We start from the raw sequence: 21,261 nt of genomic DNA on the forward strand, positions 1-21,261 counted from the left end.
GCCATGATGCGTACGGTAGCACATATTCCGATGTGCATCATGGCAGCCCAACTGTTGGATGTGCACTGGTGTCTCTCCCGTGCGGGAGAGGATCTGAATCCTAAGTGAAGTACAACGAGGGCAGTTGCATCAGGGATTGAAAAATCGAAATTGGATTGATCGATACTATTCTGATTTTAGTGGATGCGACATGGCATATTCATGCATGGATTCTAGGGTTAGGGCAAAAATATGGCCGATTCTAACCAATTTCTAACCGATTCAGCCTGATTCCAATTTGAATCCTGATTGCAAGTTTTTAAACCTTGGGTTGTGCCGTGAAGGGACTATTGGAGTTAAAGCCTAAGGGTGTCAATTTAGGATCAAAACCGACCTCTTGAAATCAAACCAAATCTAATAGAAAAAATTCAGTTCAGTTTTAGTTATGGGAATTAAAATTTGATTTGTTTCCGTTTGGTTGCAGTTTTAGGTTAAAAATAATTAGTTTGAATGAACCGAATGAAGTGTAACCCTTATAAACCCAATCCAAACTGAACCTAAACTATACTAAATCCTAAATGGCTAAAACACGAAATCTGATATTTCAGTTTTCACTCTCGTTTCTTCTGCCTCCATTTTCAAATATCGATTTTCCTCACTTCTACTCTGCAGTTCTGCATTTCTGACTTGTTTCCTCTTTTGTACCTAATTTCTTCAAGATCAAGATATTACAAAGTCTCACACGAACCAAATAAAACCAAATAACTTAAATGAATTATCAATTCCAAATACAAACCGATTCAAACCGAATACAGAATATTGAATAGGAACCAAATAAAACATGAACTAATTCGATTCAGTTTTTGACTATATGATAATTGAGATTTCGATTTACTCATATTGTATCTTGAACCAAACCAAACCAAACCAAAACAAAACCAAACTGAAAACCGAACAACTTATTCATTTTGAGGCAATCATGTTCTCCCACGAATAGAGAGGGGGTGGATGATTGTCTTAAGGACGATTGTACTTGGGATACGGAATACGGATGGGTTGGTGGGCAGTCTCCATCTCTGTCTCAGTCTAATAAGATTTATAAGAATTCATAAATCCTGGTTGGTGGGTCGTTGCACATTGTCATCCACTAGAACTGAGTTGGCCGGCAGCCAATGATTTGACCCGCCAGCAAATGGAAAATGGACTTTTGCTTTGCAAATCAGCCTCATCCAGATTTTCTCTTTCCCATCTTTTTCAGATGTCAGTACCTGCTTGTTCACTAGTGTCTATTCTAAATTTCTAATCCTTATCCTCACCTGGTTTCGTGGTATTTGATGTGTTTTAACCTTTTAACCAGAGGATAGCAATGGACAGGACATGGGCTGCCCAAGGGTCAGCACCACCAAGGATGCAAAACTTGGAACTCGGATCTGGATTGGGTCCAGCCGATTCCGATCTGGATCAGCCGGAATCGATCGAGAATCGGATGGAGTCTTCCAGATTCTGCCCTAACTCTAGAAATGATTTATGGATCCGATCCCAATTCTTGAAACCATGGTCAGCACAGGCTGGGGCCGCTGGGCATATATGGCATGATATATGCCTTACAATATCATCCTTTGGCTCTTATGGATTTATGATAGAACCACACATCCAAGTAGGCCTATCAAGCCGGATTTTCATCCTCTCAAGTGCGGCCCAGTGCATCACACTTGAGAATCCAACCGTAAAAACATGAACAGTGGCATCTTACGGTTGAATTCTCAAGTGTGGTGTACTGGGCAATGCACTGCACTTCAGAGGCATGTAACAATTTTCCTTATATAGGATGGAAGGAATGTAGTGCGTTTCATTCCTGGAGTGTCCAGGAGAATGCAGCACCATAACACTGAGGTTGTGTATTAAGATTGCTGGTAAGCCTCCCCTCAACCTCAAATTAGCAGTTGAAGCATGCAGCAATATGATGCTCAATGGTAACCTGACCTGCAGCTTCAAGTTCATGGGTGATTTACTTTGAAGAAAGATGGAAGAAAAAATTGGACAAAGGTGTATTTCCCTGCATGAGTGCATGTGACCAGCTTTTATTTTTTGGGTAATAAGACTATCTATTAAAAAGAAGATCGTGTTGCAGCCGAGGCATCCGAAAGACAAAAATCATGGAGCCAAGAAGTGGAGGTTGACCAAATTGTCTCAAACATTAAAGACAAGGCCTTCCTTGTTAGGAGATCAACGATGCTGTTTAATTTCGTAAGAACATAAGTAAAAATACATCTTCCAAGTGCAACTTCAAGGACTTAATATCGTCGATGATAGGAAAGGCATAGCTGGAGGGAGAGGCTGACTGATCAGTAAGGAAGTTTATGAGTTCCTGACTGTCCGATTCAATATGCAATTTATCAATGCATTCTGAAGTGCAGTGAAGGATGGCCGATCGGACAGTGAGCACTTCTCCAATCGGAGAGGATTGAAAATAACAGTGAGACTGCTAGTTTACAACTGCCCCTCATATCACGAACAACGAAACCAATAGTGAGAAATGATGAGGACAATTGCTAGCACAGCTGGTTGTTGGATAGGGCAATAGAGCCTTGACCCCAGGTGGTCTTGGTTATGGGACCCCTGCTCCTTACACCTGCCCCCCCCCCCCCCACCCCCCTCAAAAAAAAAAATAAAATCCCTGGTAACATCAAAAAAGAAAAGAAGGGAGCAATGATCGGCTCCTGTGGCAGATTATGATGTTAGGGAATAAGCTTCAGGATTGAATAATTCACTATTTGAAACCTTTCCAAATAGCAACAATGGAGATCTTATGTGTACTTCGTCACCATTTTCTTTTGTTTTATTTCTCTTTTTTATTATTAATACTTTTCTTTTCTTGCCTTCCAACATATTCTAAAGGTTTACTCTTCTACGACAGCATTTTGGGTCCTCCTGTCGTCGCTGGACCCCATTCTTCTGTTTATCAACATCAATAATGCATTTTGTCATATTCCCAGTCCTTCTAGCTACACAAGTTTTGATTCCTTTAGATGCTCTCTGGAGGAGAGGGAATGTGCTGTCCAACATCTTTATTTATTTACTACCTTTTCTTTAAATATATCTATAAAGTCGGTTAAAATTCCTCACCAAGGTTCTGATTGAATTTTCTATGGTTGGTATGAAATGTGTCCAATGACTGATAATTGGAAGTACAAGGATATCAATCATTTCAGATAGTAAGACCAAAGCCAAAAATTATTTAGCCAAAGTTTACATTTGGAAGGACTGATGCTTCATCTTCAAATTAAGAGTAGAAAGAAATGAATGGAAATGGATAAAGGCCAATAGATGGTTGATATCACCTGAACAAATATGATTAGGTTTAACATCTACATGGTGGTAAACTGAATGGTTTGAATTAAGTGTCCTATGGCTCCTATCCAGGTAGATAACATCAACCACAACCTATTAAGATGAGCTTTCGAAATCAAAAACTGGAAACACACACACACCCTCTCTAAATTGATCACTGTTTCAACATTCACTGAATACAGTAACTAGGCAACTGAAATTTTATACCAATACTAAATAATTAGATACATAAATAGATGATTAACGTCGCTAAAATATCCTGGCAATAGTAGTTCTTACTGACTGAAGATCATAACATTATCAGATGCATGATTTGCTCAGTGAAGTTGGATTTATTCAACGACCAACAAGTTATTGTTCAACACTCCCTCACCTATGGTAGGGAATTCTGGTGATAAGTGCCATTGTCCATCCACCAAGAACTTGATCTCATATCTTGAACACAAAAAGATAAAAGGTGAGTAAAGAGAGAGAATCCCATAAAGAAGATGACTAACTGATGAGAGTCATACCTTCCAGGTCTCAGCTTCAATGTCGTAGAGAATTTAGTAAAAGAACCAGTATATTCCGGTGATAACTGCTCTCCTTGACTCCATCCATCAAAGCTTCCCATTACTTGCACACTCTGACACCCAAGTGAATAAAAATTTCAGACCATACAACTGTTTTGATCATCCCTTGAATCTAAATGTGATGCCTCCCTCAAACAGCACAAACTTTGTTGGAAAAGCCAATCAAACATTCCCAAACTAAACAGACACGAGTCAGTGATTGCCTTTCTGAAAAATATTAGTATGGTTTGATAATATATATATGCATGTATCAGGGTTGGAGAAGGTTGCTCAGTGGGTCATTGGCTGTCGGGTGTTTACTTATTCAGCCTAGTTGTGTTGATGATGCTTTAAGTGGGCAAGGACCTTAGATCATTCTGGATTTCAATCATTCTAAATTTAGCCATACAGCATCTAATTTTATTGGTCTCCCCATATTAAGCACAAGACACATGAACAAAAGATGCAAACGCAATTAAACTACCCATGAACAAATTCAAACATGTCAACGCTCATAGTTTTCTACTTTGCTTTTACCAACTAATATGATGTTGTAACAGAAGTCTAAACTAAAGTGGTACAACTAGTCCTGACCCACGTTGCCAGGCAACATAGGTAGATTCTTGTATTCAATCATGTAATGGGTTAGACCATTAAGTTCTTAGGGTGGGACTGGGGTTGAAAGTGACATGAGCAAACCCAACACAGTAGCGCCCTTGGGCTTTAAGTCAACCATAAATCTATTAGTAACTTAGCAGAAGAGGATAAACCTTGCCAACAGTAGCTGATCCATAAAAATGAAGCATAGTTCATGGTACTGAAGATAGTGCATCTTACCTCTGCCATTCCATACCAGGACAATTGTACCTCCTTTGATTGTGCAGCATCCACATCCTTTATCTGTTCTTTCAGCTTTCTACGAACAGCTTCAGTAGAGAAAAAAGAAAATATTGTCATAAGATGTGGTTCAAATATATAAAAAATTAGTTTTTTGTTTCAAACAACTTAACTACATGGAGGAGTGATTTATAATCAAAAGGTTTTAAGATAAGTTGGACTGAAGCAGAATAACAGGGTGTACTTTGTTTTTTAGAAGCAGAAATGAAAAGGTCGGTGAAGATTGATGATTATGATATACCTTACAGAGACTATCTATGTCTTGGTTCAGGCATAAAAAAGGAGGAATTGAAGAGGATGTTGCTCTTAGAATGGCAAGGAGGCAGGGAGTTTCTGGGGTGACTAATTTCAGGATTAGGTAAACATGGAGCTGAAAATTGCGAGCCTTGGTGCAATGGTTAAGTTGCGCTATTGCAACCTGTTGGTTGCGGGTTCAAAACTTGGAAACAGCCTCTCTTGCAAAGCAGGGGGTAAGGCTGCGTACATTTGCCCCTCCCAGACCCTGCAGTAGCTGAAGCCTCGTGCACTGGGACACTTTTTTTTTTTAAAAGAAATAACAAATACATGAGTATATCATTGGTTGCAGACAAAGTTTAAAGTATTGGTATCGCGTATTGTATTAGTGGGGTGATTTTAAGAGACGTATTGTATCGTATCGGAGATACGTAATGCACACTACAGATACTCATGGAAATGGTCAAGATACACATAGAAATACACTTTTGGAGCAAAAACAATATAAATAAGCAATATTGCAGTTTGTTTCCTTGATTCAACCAAAGTGCAGTTTGTTTCATTGATTTGATTCATTTTTCAACAACGAATCAAAGCCCCAAACATGAAATTTGAAAGATGTCACAAAATTGAAGTTTTGGGTGAAAACTTGTCCATCCAGATGCTGTTGGTGCTTTCTGGTTTCTGAAATCACGATTCTGAAGTCACATGTGCCTTTTAATGTGTGTATCACAATGTATTGCATCATGTTGGACGATACAATGTAATACATACCAATAATTTTTTTTTTCAATCTCTAAATCAATCATATCGAGAGTATTGGTATGTATCAATCGTATCGGTACTGATCGATACCATTTTTTTCAAAAAAAAAGAAGAAAGATACGTATCTCATCGTATCATATCGATATCCTGCGATACCGATATGTATCAGCCGAGACGAAACGATACGGTGCAATACTTTAAACCATGGTTGCAGAAAGGTATTCCTAATAAGCTAGTCTACCCTTGGCTGTGAAAGTAATTGATCCTCAGTAGGGGGAAAGTTATCTCCAACTTATTGATGATTATATTCCTCCTTAAGTTAAGCAGACCATTCTGAAGAGTCCACTTAACTCTATGTCCTACCATGACAGGTTGGGGGTTAAAGCCTAGTCCTTCTGGGTCATTTTCTGTGAAGTCTGTTAAGTATTCGATAAAGCCTCTCAGTTGAAAACTTCGCATCAGAATCCATTGTCACCCTTGGAATTCTTTTTGTGGCATATGAATATCTCTCCTAAAGCTAAAATTTCAACAGGCGAGCCACCCACAATACTTTTCTTCTGCTACCTATTCTTAATTATGGAACAGTTCTCCAGGAAATATATGCCACTTCTGCAACAGGATCCCTGAAACCACCTCCCACTTTATTCTTTACTCTGAGCATGTTCAGAGGATTGATATAGTTTGCTGTTTGGTGTTCACATGAGAATCCTAGTATCAGGAGCTTTATAAAATGGGTCTGAGCATGTGTTCTGCAATCCCCCTTCCCAATCCCCCTTCCCAGACTCTGATAATAAAGATATTGTTTTCACTTTAGAGAGGGCGGGCCTTGGGGCAACGGTAAGGTTGCTCCATTGTGACCAAGAGGTCACGGGTTTGAGTCTGGAAACAGCCTTTCTGCGAAAGCAGGGGTAAGGCTGTGTACATTATGACCTTCCCCAGACCCCGCATGCCGGGAGCCTCGTGCACTGGGTACACCCTTTTCTTTTTTTTCTTTTTTTTTTTTCACTTTAGCTATCACTGCTTGGGCTATATCTGGAAGTCCGAAATGCTGTTGTCTTCAACAGATTCTTTCTCAACCTGGATGCCACTTTGAATTGTTGCAGGTTAGCTCTGAAGATATACAGCAGCAGAGACAAAGTTCAGCCAGCTAGGCTTCTAGAAGGTGACCATCAAACCTGATTCCCACAATTATCTAGATCTTTGAAAAGTGAACTATTATGCTGCTCCTGTTGCATGACGGAGCTGCTGTTAGTGGAATGTTATTCAGTGATCATAAAGGCCTCTTCAAAGGAGTGGCAGCAGCTGCTGGTGTTTCTCTGCTATATGGAATTGAAACCTGTTGAAGTTGGTCTTCATTCTCCCAAAGATCTGGAGCTAGATAACCGTACTATTGAAAGTAACTCTTTAGAGGTGTTTCTGTTTTGAGGAGTTCCAGTCATTACCCAGGAAACTTTAGCTTATTGTTAAACAAATAATTTCCCAGTGTGGCGCCTGGCTTTCAGAATGTCAAGTTTTCTTTTGTTAGTTGAGCATGTAATTCTGTAGCTTATTACTTTGTTGACTCTTGGATTATTGACTGAGGACCATTCTAAGGTCTTTGCTTTTTGTATCTTATGTTATTCTTTACTGGATTTCAATTTTACTTGCCAAAAATTAATAAGTTGAATGTTGCCAGAATGAGAACAGTGAAAATCCAGCCTTATCCCAACTCAATGGGGTCGGCTATATGGATCCAAACAAAACAAAGTAGGGAAAACTGAAGCCTAAACAAAAAAGAGGAATGAAGAGATGGGAAAAGAGGGATGGGAAATGAGATGAGAAATGAAAAATGGAAAATAAAAAGAAAAATGAAAGATGAAAGTAAAAGGAAAGAGGCACAGCCTAGCAAGTTAGGAGAATCTCAGCGCAATGGGGTCTGCTACATGGATCCGTACCCTCCAATAGGCTCTAACCGAGGTCATACTTGGTACAAGACCTAGACTATGCATATCCTTCCTTACAACTTCTCCTATGGTCATTTTAGGCATGCCCCTAGCTCTTTTAGCTCCTTCAATCGGGATCATATCACTCCTGCTTATTAGGGCGTCCCTAGGCCTCCGTTAGACATAACCATACCACCTCAAACGACTCTCTTGAAGCTTTTCATTAATCAGGGCAACTCCCAAGTCAGCTCTAATACGACCATTCCTTACTTTATCCTTCCTAGTTTTTCCGAACATCCATCTTAACATCCTCATCCCTGCTTCACATAACTTCTCAATATGATACTTCTTAACTACCCAACATTCTGCCCCATACATCATAGCCGGTTGTACAACAGTCCTGTAGAACGTTCCTTTAATCTTTAAAGGAATACATCGGTTACATAGCACTCTGGACACACCTCTCCACTTCATCCATCCCACTTTCATCCTCTGTGAAACATCATCTTCTATGTTACATTCTTTATTTATGATTGACCCCAGATATCTAAAATAGTCACTTTGCGGTATCTCTCTTTCTTCAATTCGCACAATGTCAGTATCCATCATAGTATGACTAAAATTACACATCATATACTCCGTCTTTGTTCTACGAATCTTACACCCTCTTGTTTCCAAGGTTGATCTCCAAAGCTCTAGTTTAGTGTTAATCCCTGCTTTCTGCCTCATCCACCAAAATGATATCATCGGTGAAGAGCATACACCACAGGACCTCATCTTGAATGCTCTTGGTTAGGTCGTCCATGATAAGCGCAAATAGATAAGGGCTTAAGGCTGATCCCTGATGTAACCCAATCATAATTTGGGAATTCCTTGCTCTGACCTCCCACATATCTCACACTAGTCACCTCGCCCTCATACATGTTAGCATTATTAGGAGTTCTTTTTTCTTTAGTTCAAGCTGGATTTTCCTTCTTCTCTTATTTGTATAATCCAGCTTGAGGGGGAGTGTTGGAATATGTAATCCAGAATACCATGGGGGTATTCTGTTCTTTTTGGGGTAATTTTATTCTTCTTATATTATTAAGTTTATGTCGGCTATGTGGGTTTTAGTCCCACATCGCCTAGTTTAGTCACTTTGTAATTTCCCCTCTATTATAAATAGAGGGGCTTACCTATCAATTAAATAATTCAAGTATTACAACTTCCATCTTTTGTTCTCTCTTTTCTCCTCTCTAAAGTTACTGGTTACAGGTCCTAGATTTTCTACATGGTATCAGAGCTGTTGTAACCAATGATTGATTCTCTCCAAGATTGCCGGTTTGAGAGTCGTTTCAAAGTTCTCCAATTTTTGGAGAAACCCTAGTTCATAAAAGAAAGAGAACTAGGGTTTAGTTTCGGTTTCGTTTCAGTTTCGTATTGGTTTCTTCTTCTAATTGTGTCAACACCGCAGGCTATCATTCTTGGTCTGCATCTACTGCTACTGCTGCTCTGTGCTACCTGCGATAGCCTTATTGATTTGCTGCTATGTTTTTCAACCATTGTCTTCGGCTGGTTCAAAAACCCTGCCTCAACGGCTTTGAAACTTGGAGTTGCTGATGCTTTTGTTTTTTGGAATTTTTCATGGAATCGTTTTGCTCGATTTCGGCTGCTGCCCTAAGCGATGACTTCATCAATGGCTTCTATTAGGCAACGATTTGTTCTTGAAGTTCAGTGAGGGTTGAAGAAGATTTCCGCGAGCTAACGTTTCCTATTGGATGCGTGATTTCCGTGAGATAAAGTTTCCAGAAATTCTTCTTCCTGTGTTCTTGGTTGCGAGATTGATACTTGCTTGGTTCTGCTCCTGCAGCTTGGTGCTAGAGATGGCTTGATCTGGAGGTGTTTACAAATAGAATTTCTGCCTCTGGTATGTCGTTTTTTTTAATTCTTGAATACCAGCATACCTTTGTTTTTCTATTGTTGAAAGCAACATCGCCAAGAAGGCTTGGCTATCCCCTTGGTTTCGCCTCTGGTTCACGCTGGAGTTGGAAATCAGATTTGGTTCTGAGCCCTACGGCCAGATTGGAGTTGCAGGATTTTTGTTTCTTCTGCAAATATTGCTGGTTTGGTCGAGTATTAGTTGGTTTTGGAGGGCTGTGAGTTACAAACTTAAATCTGAGACTTTGCGAAGTTTGAATGTGAATCATGGGTGCTGACTCGATCTGAAGAGGCACAACTCCACCGCCTTGGTTCTGGTTTCGTGGAAGGAAGAAGTGGAACTCCTCTTTTCTTTACTTCACCTTTTCTTTCTTATTCCCGACATTACCCCTTTAATTTAAGTATTATTTCATTCATTACCTACCTCCTCTTTACGTACCAATTTTAACCTTTTACCCACTGCTTCTTCAAATTGCCTATATCCCCATTGAAAATTCTGGTTATTTACCAAATTGCCACTCTCCATAGCCATTATTTTACTTATTGCATCCCATTGCTTTTTGTTTACCAAAAATCCCTTGCAAAATTCTGATTATTTATGGAACTGCCATTACTTTTTCATACATTCCCCTATTTGACTACCCAATTGACCATTGAAAATTCTGGTTTATTACTAGTTTGCCCTTTGGCTTGGATTGTATTTAAAAGTGGATTTCCACCAAATTACAGCCATGCCATCCTTTTTTTTCCAACACCGTTCCCTTTTAATAATTCTAATTCCCTTCATATCCCATACCTTTGGTATTTACCCATAACACCTTTGGAAACTTCTGGTAAATTACAATTTTGCCATTCCTTCCTTTTTAATTACACATAACACTTTTAGAAAATTCTAGAATATTATGTTTTTGCCCTATCTCTTACATTATCTCTGTTATGTCCACGTGTACTACACGTGAGGGGGGGGGGATTATGTACAGTACACCTGCAGACATTGTAGAAGCAGAACTTGCAGGAACACTTGGTGCAAAACATAGAAGATCAGATTTTCTCCATTGCCAATGGGTATCTACTTTGTTATTGGGTTGAGTTTTCTGTAAGGGGGAGATTGAAGTATTGAAGTATTGAAGTATTGAAGATATTTGGTTGTTGCCTATTTGAGGACTTTCAGTTGGGTTGATACAGTTTTTTTCCGTTGCCTGATTCAGTTTGTTTTTCGCTGCTTGCTGCTCTAGTTATTTCACTTCAAGATTCTATGTTACTATGACAATCTGAGATTCATCACTGGATAGCTATTGAAGATTGTTGAAAACTGCCTTTTTTGGAAGACATTCCAGTCCATGTTTGCTGATCATGTCTGTCCAAGTTTTGAAGATCTATTTTTTCAAGTTCTTGAAGGTTTATTTAGGAGCTGCATTCATATGTTAAGCTGGATTCTGCTGCAACTTAGTTTTTCCCATTTTGTTCAAGTTGGGCATTAGTACCTTGTATGCGTCAACTTGAGGGGGAGTGTTAGCATTATTAGGAGTTCTTTTTTCTTTAGTTCAAGCTGGATTTTCCTTCTTCTCTTATTTGTATAATCCAACTTGAGGGGGAGTGTTAGAATAAGTAATCCAGAATACCATGGGGGTATTCTGGTCTTTTTGGGGTAATTTTATTCTTCTTATATTATTAAGTTTATGTTGGCTATGTGGGTTTTAGTCCCACATCGCCTAGTTTAGTCACTTTGTAATTTCCCTATAATAGAGGGGCTTGCCTATCAATTAAATAATTCAAGTATTACAATTTCCATCTTCTGTTCTCTCTTTTCTCCTCTCTAAAGTTACTGGTTACAGGTCCTAGGTTTTCTACAATACATATATTCAATTACATCCACATATTTACTCGACAACCCTCTCTTCAGTAGGACATGATGGATTAAATCTATAGGGACTCGGTTATAGGCTTTATCCAGGTCAATAAAGACCATATGTAGATCCTTCTTGCTATCTCTATATCTTTCCATGAACCTCCTCAATAAGTAGATAGCGTCTGTCGTGGATCTACCTGACATAAATAAAGCCAAATTGGTTCCCCGAGATATGAGTCTCTCTTCTCAAATGGGCTTCAATAACCTTCTCCCAAAGTTTCATAGTGACTCATTAGCTTTATGCTTCTATAGTTGTTGCAGCTTTGGATATCATCTTTATTTTTGTAAATCGGGACTATGATGCTTCTCCTCCATTCATTTGGCATCTTCCTTGTGTTCATAATCCTGTTAAACAGATTGGATGAAATGGATGAAAATCTTCAGTTAATAATAGGGAAATTTTCAAGTACCACCCCTGAGGTATCACGTAAGTATAAACACAACCCCTAGTTTTGGAAAATTCTGCGTACCCCCCCTGAGGTTCACAAAAGTTAACACATGCCCCCATTCCGTTAGTTTATGACTAACAGTGTTAAAAGCAAGGCGTAAATTGACAAAAAAAACCTGCAACTTATCTTCCCTAAATCGATTGGGGAAGATGAGTTGCAGATATCCTTGTAGGGAACACCATGGAAGCCGAGATCAAAACAAAAGAAGCATCCTGCCATCACACTGTAAATGACGCCAAAATTGGGTTCTTGAGGTTGTGCCTGGATTCCAACAATTTTGCAAGGAAAAAAAATCTGCAGCCTTAGATTGGATTCCCCCCCCTCTTGATTCCCTTTCAAATCTTGTGTTTTTACCCCATACGAACATGTCAAGGCGGTTTGCGAGATTCACCGAGCACACCCTTCTTCTCCTGCTATGGCTGCTTGTCTTGATTTTGCATTTTAATCTTTTTAATCCAACAACCGAAGTGCGAATTCGAGTTGCGGGGTTGTCCCTTTGCATAAAGGGTTTCACACATCAATCCAGATGTGAACGCGAACAAATTGTTGCTCGTCGCAGACAAAGCACTCAATCGGTTTACCAGCTCTAGCCGCAAGCATGGATCTGATCCTCTGTCTGTTCGGTAAGACGACAGTAATCCATGAATCTGGATCCAGGTTTTCATAAGGAAGAAAATATCCAAACGACCATCAATGTTAGGTGACCAAGGTTTCAGGGACAACCAGCGACCTTGGATAGTCTAAGGCCCATCATTTGGGGCATGGTGGAAGTCAAATCTGTGTGTGAGCTTGATAAAGAAGGCTACCATGGAAGAAGGGAGTGCTTACCGTTACTATTCCTTAGGAAGAAGTGAAGAAACCAGATGTCAAAACCATTGAAATCTCTAGCAAAAAAAGTCCTCTTTGTGATTCATGGGGAATTGTTGTGCAACACCGCAATGAATTCTTCAAAGGCTTAAGAGATCTCAGCTTTCATGGTGTTCCCTACAAGGATACCTGCAACTCCTCTTCCCTAATCGATTTGGGGAAGATGAGTTGCTGGTTTTTTTTCTTCTAGCAAGGGTATTTTTGTTAGTTCATCCCTTGTTTTTAACGTTGTTAGTCCTACACTAACAGAATTGTTAACAGATTAGAATTAGGCTGAATGCTTGGATGATTAATTCATCCCAAGCACATTTTTATTTATAATCTTAATGAAACAATAAAAATAATTACACGAGCAATGTGGGACTAAACCACATACAAGAAACAAATAATAACAAAGGGAAAAAGGTCCAGAATACCCCCACGGTATTCTGGCCCATATATCTAACACTCCCCCTCAAGTTGGAGCATATATATCATGCATGCCCAACTTGACTAAGATAGGATGAAACAGCTTGCTACTTAGTCCCTTAGTGAACACATCAGCCAGTTGATCAGTAGACTTCACAAAGGGAACACAAATGAGGCCGGCTTCAAGCTTCTCCTTGATGAAATGTCGGTCAACCCCCACGTGTTTAGTACGATCATGCTAGACAGGGTTATGAGCAATGCTAATGCAGCATCATGGGAAGATGGACAGCAACACCGATATCCTGCAATAATCCTCTAAGCCACAGAAGTTCACAAATGCCTTGTGGCATCGCACGAAACTCGGCTTCAACACTGGACCTTGCCACAACATTCTACTTTTTACTACGCCATGTAACAAGGTTCCCACCCACAAAGGAACAATAGCCAGAAATAGATTTCCTGTCAGTAGAACCAGCCCAATCGGCATCAGTATAAGCTTCAATCTTAAGGTGACCATTGGGAGATAGAAGGATTCCCTTTTCCGGAGCAGACTTCAAATACCTCAAAATACGACGGACTGCATCCATATGAGAGGAATAGGGATCATGCATGAACTGGCTCACCAAACTTACAGCAACTGCTATGTCGGGTCGTGTGTGAGAAAGGTAGATTAGATTGCCCACTAACCGCTGATAACCACCCTTGTCAACAGGCTCACCCGCTTTCTCCTTAAGTTTTGTAGTAGCTTCCATAGGAGTATCTGAAGGATGACAACCTCAGTTAAGAGATCAAGGGCATATTTTCTTTGAGAAAGAAAGATGCCCTTTGAAGATCAAACAACTTCTATCCCTCGAAAATATTTTAGAGGGTCAAGATCTTTGACCTCAAACTCACGGCCAAGGAGAAGCTTCAAATCCCTGATAGCAGCACCATCATTACCAGTGACCACAATATCATCCACATAGACTATGAGAAGAGTAACCTTGTCACCAACTCGTCTGATAAACAAAGTGTGATCAGTATTGCACTGCTTATAACCTACTGAAATCATGTCCTTCTGAAATCTGCCAAACCAGGCCCTAGGTGACTGCTTCAACCCATAAAGAGCATGCTTCAATTTACAGACCCTGCCCCTAGTCCTGTCATTAGAGAAGCCTGGTGGAATGTCCATATATACCTCCTCTTCAAGCTCCCCATGGAGGAAGGCATTCTTTACATCTAACTGCTGAAGATCCCACCCAAGATTTGTAGCACAAGATAATAACACCCTGATAGTGTTGAGCTTTGCCACTGGTGTAAAGGTCTCCTGATAGTCAACTCCATAAGTCTGAGTGAAACCCTTTGCAACTAGACGTGCCTTATACTGATCCACCGAACCATCAGCCTTCTGTTTGACTGCGAAGACCCATTTACATCCCATTGGTTTTTTCCCTGGAGGAAGAGCCACAAGATCCCACGTATTATTTTTGTGTAGTGCTTTCATTTCTTCCAACATTGCTGCCTTCCACTTTCCATCTGTAGATGCTTCCTACCAATTTTTGGGAATCGAAATAAAGGAAAGAGAAGGCACAAAAGCACGAAAAGGAGAAAGAGAGCTATAAGAAACAAAACGAGATATGAGATGTAAAGTGCTAGTCCTAGTACCTTTGAGATGAGCAATAGGTAGGTCGGAAGAAGAGGGATTACTAGGAGATGAAGGATCCGGGTCTGGAGCCGGCAATTGGATGGGTACTGGTGCTACAGTGGGTTGCAGCTGCCCTCTGTTGGATTTGCCCCTTGTATAGGTGAGTATGTTGGAGTTGTCAATTCTCTTCTGAAATTCACCAATAGTTCTCTAGATTGGACTCAACTCCCTCTGGATAGGAACATTAACAACACTATTTTCTATGGTCTCCCCCTGTAAAGGACTCCTATAAGGTGAGGGAGGAACAGCTAGAGGATGTTGGGCATTAACCAAAGTAGGATGGGCAGCAGCCGTGGGTGGTAAAGAAGGCTGGACAGCAGCCATGGGTGGTAAAGAAGGCTGGGCAGTAGCTAGAGGAACCTCAAATAGAGGAATCTCAAAAGACACATCTTCACTATAACTCTCCCCCTGAAGAGGTGGCGAAGAATAATAAGAAAGGGACTCATGGAAAATAACATCCATACTCACCATGGTACGGCGGGCAGGGGCATCGTAACACTCATAACCTTTCTGGGTTGGAGAATAACCCAAGAAAATACAACGGAGGCCCCAAAGTTCAAGTTTGCTTGGAGATTTGGTATCTCTAGCATAACACACACAACCAAACACCTTGGGAGGCACAATAAATGAGGAATTTCCCATTAAAATATCAGAGGGGCTACGGGAGTTAAGAACCCGAGAGGGTAGCCTATTGATGAGATAGGCAGCAGTGAGAACCGCATCCCCCCAATATTGAGATAGGACATTCCTCGCAAACATCAAAGCCCGGGTCATCTCTAACAAGTGGCGATTTTTCCTTTCTGCCACACCATTCTGGGCAAGGGTATCAACACAACTAGTTTGATGAATGATGCCATGATCAGCCAAATAATTTTGAAATTGTGATTCTGTATACTCTGTTCCATTATCACTTCTCAATACTTTGAGAGTAGCCTGGAACTGAGTTTGGACCATTTTATGAAAGTGCTGAAAACATGAAAAAGCCCGATTTTTTGTGTGCAAAAGATATACCCAGGTGTTCCTAGAATGATAATCAATAAAAGAGACAAACCAACGATGACCAGAAATAGATGTTTACGACTAGGGCCTCAAATATCAGAATGCACCAATTGAAAACAAGAACTCCTTTTATTTGAAATTGGATAAGTTGAACGTGTCTGTTTGGCCAGAACACAAGTCTCACAAAAAAAGTCATCCTTAGTATGAAGGGTAACCAAACTAGAAAATAAATGAGCTAAAATTCCTAAAGGGGGGGTGACCTAACCTAGAGTGCCACTGGTAGAGTTCAGAAGAGACCATGGAGTTCTGGTGTAGCGGAGAAGGCAATGGTGGTAGAGAGAAGCGACCGTCATCAAGCAGGTACAGCCCACAGTGCACTTTACCCAATCCAATCGTCTTCCCAGATTCCAAATCCTGAAACACACAATGAGAAGGAAAGAAAGTTACACTGCAGTAAAGATCACGGGTAATACTACTAATGGAAAGAAGGTTAGTAGTAAAGTTAGGAATGTGTAAAACAGAAGACAAGGGAAGAGAGGAAGTGTAGTTGATGATTCCTTTTCCATATATGGAAGAAAGGGAACCATCAGCCACTTTGACCTTGTCTTTCCCAGAAGTGGGAGAATATCTGTGAAACAAACCAGAGAAACCGGTCATATGATCTGTAGCTCCATAATCTATGATCACGGGTAATACTACTAATGAAAGAAGGTTAGTAGTAAAGTTAGGAATGTGCAAAACAGAAGACAAGGGAAGAGAGGAAGTGTAGTTGATGATTCCTTTTCCAGATATGGAAGAAAGGGAACCATTAGCCACTTTGACCTTGTCTTTCCCAGAAGTGGGAGAATATCTGTGAAACAAACAAGAGGAATCGGTCATATAATCTGTAGCTCTAGAATCAATGATCCAAGGATGGGAAGCTACAGAAGCACAATGACCTCCAAATGGAATACCTGACCGGGCAAAGTGTGAACCTGAAGGAGCAGAAGAACTGGCAGGAGCTGATGTAGTAAAGGCAGCAGCAGCGGAAGACCTTAGCATACGTAGGAGTGCCTGTAGATCATCTTGGGATAGACCAGTGTCAGTAGCAGGGGTTGCAGTAACAGTCTCAGTCTAACGGGCCTTGGTCTTTGTCTTTGTCTTTGTCTTGGTAGCCCTTTTAGCTTCAAAGTCAGCCGGTTTCCCATGAAGTTTCCAACACTTCTCCCTGGTGTGATAGGGTTTTTGACAGTGCTCACAAACAATAGTCCCTGTAGGCTGTAGTCGAATCACCAAGAGAAGCAATGCCACTAGGTACAGGAGTGGCAGGGGCAGTAGCCTTGAGAGCTGATCTGTCAGTAATAGGAGGGTGCAACATGGCAGCCCTACGGTTCTCCTCAGAGGACACCAAGGCATAAGATTTTTCAAATGTGGGAAAAGGCTTATGGCCCAACACTTGAACACGAATCTGATCATACTCCACATTTAAGCCAGCCAAAAAATCATAGACCCTGATCTTGTCCACATGCTTCTTATAGGAAGCAATATCAGCAGCTGTACTTGGGTGAAAGTTAGAAAAGTGATCCAGTTGCTGCCAAAGGCTGCGCAAAGTAGCATAATATTTGGAGACTGTCAATTCTCCCTGAGTAGTGTGAAGGACCTTCTTCCTGAGTTCATAGACCTGGGCATCGTTGCCAAGCTGCCCATAGGTCTCCTTGCAAGCAGCCCAAATCTCTGAGGCTGTGTCAAGGAGAAGAAAATTATGGTGCAGATCGGTAGTTATAGAGCCAATGAGGTAGGACATGAGAACTCCATTGTTGGCCAGCCACCTGTCTTGAGCAGCTCCAATCTCAGTTGGCATAATACTGGTGCCAGTAATATGACTAGTAAGGCCACGGCCAATAATGGCAAAGGAAGCAGACCTAAACCAAAGCAAATAATTAGTGCCATCCAACTTGATTTGATTAGGAGTAAAGGTATGATAATCTGATTTGCTGTGTCCATCACCAACAGAAGTAGTAGTCGAATCCACTGAGTCACCCATTAGAACAGTAGAGAAGCCCAAATCACAGAGAGGGGCTGTTGTGAAGAGAACCCCAAGAAATCCTGCAAGTTAAGGGCTGAAAATTGGATGAGAGCCCTTTGGTAATGATAAAATAATGGTCTCTAAAAATCAGCAACAGCAGCAAAGGGAATCCCTTGGATCGATTTGTACAGGGTTTTTTCCAAAACCCTGAAATTGCTAAAATCGATGTAGGGAAAAGAAGGATGCCAAAAAACTGAAGTGTTGCAGCTCCAACCAAGGTCGAGTGTGCCTTTATAAGTAGAGAACCAGTCTTCAAAAAAACAAAAGCAATAGAAGTCACCAGCCCCTAGATCGATAGTTGTCAGGGTTTTGAAAAAAACCCTGTTTTTGGTGAAAAATCGATCTTAGGGGGTCTTGAACAGATCTGAAGATAGGAACAGATGTAAAGGAGATGGCCTGCTGCAGTTCTTGGTCTTCAAATAGGAGGAGAGGTCCCTTGTGGCAGAGATGGAAGCAGTCCCCAAAAAACTGAAGATTCCAAATATCGCAGACAGGTGGTGGTGTCCCTATTGAGCAGAAAATTGCACCATGTAAAGAGGTAATTGAGGGCAGCAGCTAGATCTGTAGATTGGGGGTGTAAATGAATAGCCGAAATCCGTTTCCGTATCCGTTTAGCACTATCCGAATCCGTCCGAAAGCTAAACGGATGCGGATACGGATAGGCTATAGCTATCCGAAAAGCTATATTTACATGTAAACGGATAAAATATCTGATCCATATCCGTGTCCGTATCCGTTTAGCACTATCCGAATCCGTCCGATAGCTAATCGGATGCGGATGTGGATATAGTACTATCCGAGCCGAATCCGATCCGTTTACAGCCCTATTTGTAGATCACCTCATTAGTGCTGCCCTATTGGGAGAATGAAGAACAAGAGAAGAGGAGAGGGAAAACTCGAGAATGAAAGAGAGAAAGAAGGAACTGAAATCGAGAATGGAAGAGAAGGGGTGTCCCTAATTCAAAATCTGCTCTGATACCATGTTAACAGATTAGAAGTAGGCTGAATGCTTGGATGATTAATTCATCCCAAGCGCATCTTTATTTATAATCTTAATGAAACAATAAAAATAATTACACGAGCAATGTGGGACTAAACTACATACAAGAAACAAATAATAACAAAGGGAAAAAGGTCCAGAATACCCCCACGATATTCTGGCCCATATATCTAACAGGGGGCATGTGTTAACTTTTGTGAACCTCGGGGGGGTACATAGAATTTTCCAAAACTGGGGGGTATGTTTATACTTACGTGATACCCCAGGGGTGGTACATGAAAATTTTCAAAAAAAAAAAAAAAAACACGAAAAAGTAAGCTTAGGAAGTATAGAATCAGAAATGAATGTATTCACAGAAACTCAATAATACCACCAATGGATGACAATATGAGAGAGTTGTTTGGAACTTGTACAACTATGAGCATTGGATGCACCAGTAAGGAGTGATTGAGGGAGGCTGAAGATTTTCTGGGTTGAAGTGGTGAGTAGAGAGACAAGTACTCATAAGTTGATAGCAACAGATAGGGTCATCCTCAATGGACCGACCTTACAAAGACTCGGAGAAAATAAGAATAGTTTTTTTTTTTTGGGGGGGGGGGGGTGGGGGAGAGGAAAAGAAAAGAGAACTGACTACAACAATGGATAGATCGTCCACCAACTAATCGATTCAGATGTATTAAGCAATGCAACACCTCAAGGTGGCCATAGTTCAAAAAACAATTGATATCTCCAAATTTCATATATATGAACTCCTTTTGCACTGTTTTCTACCTTACGTCAAACTAGCATCCTTAGCATGAACTTTCACAATAGGGGTCAAATGCATAGTGCTAGATTGCTAGTATTGTTCAAACTATAAAGGATCAGGTTCAGATGTTGTATGGGTCTGGCACAATCCAGATCCAAACCATTATGAATACACAGAATTGATTGGATGATTCATGGTTGGTCAACCTCATCATGCCAGTACTTTGGAGGGTCCAGAGTGCAATATATTTAGGAGAGTCACAGCCGACACCTAAAATCATGGCATTTGAGGTAGAGACAAAGTCGATACACCTATGATCCATCAAATAGCAGCTCCCAAACACATGATTATATAGAATAAAGTAATTTAGTCCAATGTGTTCTTGGACAAACAATACCTTCTAATCTTGAAAGAAGGTGGGACTGGATGTATTTCCCACTAATCTTCCTTGAGCCTTCCATATTTCCAGTCTTGGCTACTTCTTCTGCCAATTTGACCAAAGCCTGGCATTGAAAAGTTATTAATTAGAAATTAAAAGTTGAAGATGCTCATTTTCTTAGAATATACATAAAATATTAACAGATTACTAAAAACATATTAAACCATGCTATTCCTTAGGGTTATCTGGATTCCATAGGTTATTTGAGGGAGTTGAACTAGTTTCACTGGACTTGTATAAAAAGAATTTTCTATCAGGACTAGTATCTCAAATAGAGCTCCTAAACAGAATTTCCTTTTATCAACCACTGATGCAGTAACACTCAACTGGTTGGACCAGCACTTGGGTTTGGAAACCCAAACCCAGATGGAACCAGCCCAACCCGGGTTTTTGGTCTAATAAGGACAGGTAGTAGTTTAGTTGTTTATTTGAGTTTAACTTGTAATATTTTTTAATTTCTTTTACTTTATCATGTTGAGTAGGTTACGTAGGAATGTAGAGAATGGAGTTTCTTTCAAACCCTACCATAGGTGCAAGTTTGTCTCAATTTTAAAGTCCAATTAGGAGTCTTTGTTTTTTCTCTTTATATACTTGCATGTACCCAAACGAAAAAGATAGATTTGAAATATAAAGTTGATGGGGTTTCTCAGCATGAGTGTGGTTACGTGATTCTCTTCACCCCTGCAACTCTGAGATTCCATCTCAGATATCTCCCTGTTCTCTCACTGGCCCTCCAGCAACTACTTTCGGGGCTTGCTTGACCAACATACCCCCAATCAACTCATTAATTAATGGAATGGAGTTGACTTTCTGGTCAAGCATAAATGTGCATCAACAGGATCCCAAAATAAAGGCCAAGCACTGGGATATAGGACTAGAAAGAATTCAGACCCTTTATTTTCTTGGGAGATTTATGTTTACTCGAGGCTCTAACTATAAAGGCATAACTTTACTTCTAATGTAGCTAATTACCATTTGATCATGTGACTTGTGAAGGTGGTGCAATTAAAAAGAAAGAAATTCTGAACTAGGATATTAAGATATCACAGTAAAAGGACTGCTCTATGTAGGCTGGAG

The 21,261-nt window shown here is 40.4% G+C and overlaps 1 protein-coding gene across 2 annotated transcripts in view; it reads right to left on the reverse strand.

The window, feature by feature from the left end:
* Window positions 1-3,507: 3,507 nt before the first annotated feature.
* Window positions 3,508-21,261, reverse strand: part of LOC122652582 (protein PTST, chloroplastic) — a 41,836-nt gene continuing 24,082 nt past the window's right edge. For both annotated transcript variants that reach the window (XM_043846372.1, XM_043846371.1), the window contains exons 6-9: window positions 20,143-20,248; window positions 4,719-4,807; window positions 3,843-3,955; window positions 3,508-3,765 (exon numbers count right to left, since the gene is read on the reverse strand). In XM_043846372.1, the coding sequence (XP_043702307.1) occupies window positions 3,663-3,765; window positions 3,843-3,955; window positions 4,719-4,807; window positions 20,143-20,248 (411 nt within the window). In that variant the 3' untranslated portion in view covers window positions 3,508-3,662. The remainder of the gene's footprint in view (window positions 3,766-3,842; window positions 3,956-4,718; window positions 4,808-20,142; window positions 20,249-21,261) is intronic.

The sequence above is a fragment of the Telopea speciosissima genome, chromosome 2, assembly GCF_018873765.1.
Source record: "Telopea speciosissima isolate NSW1024214 ecotype Mountain lineage chromosome 2, Tspe_v1, whole genome shotgun sequence".
Lineage (NCBI taxonomy): Eukaryota > Viridiplantae > Streptophyta > Magnoliopsida > Proteales > Proteaceae > Telopea > Telopea speciosissima.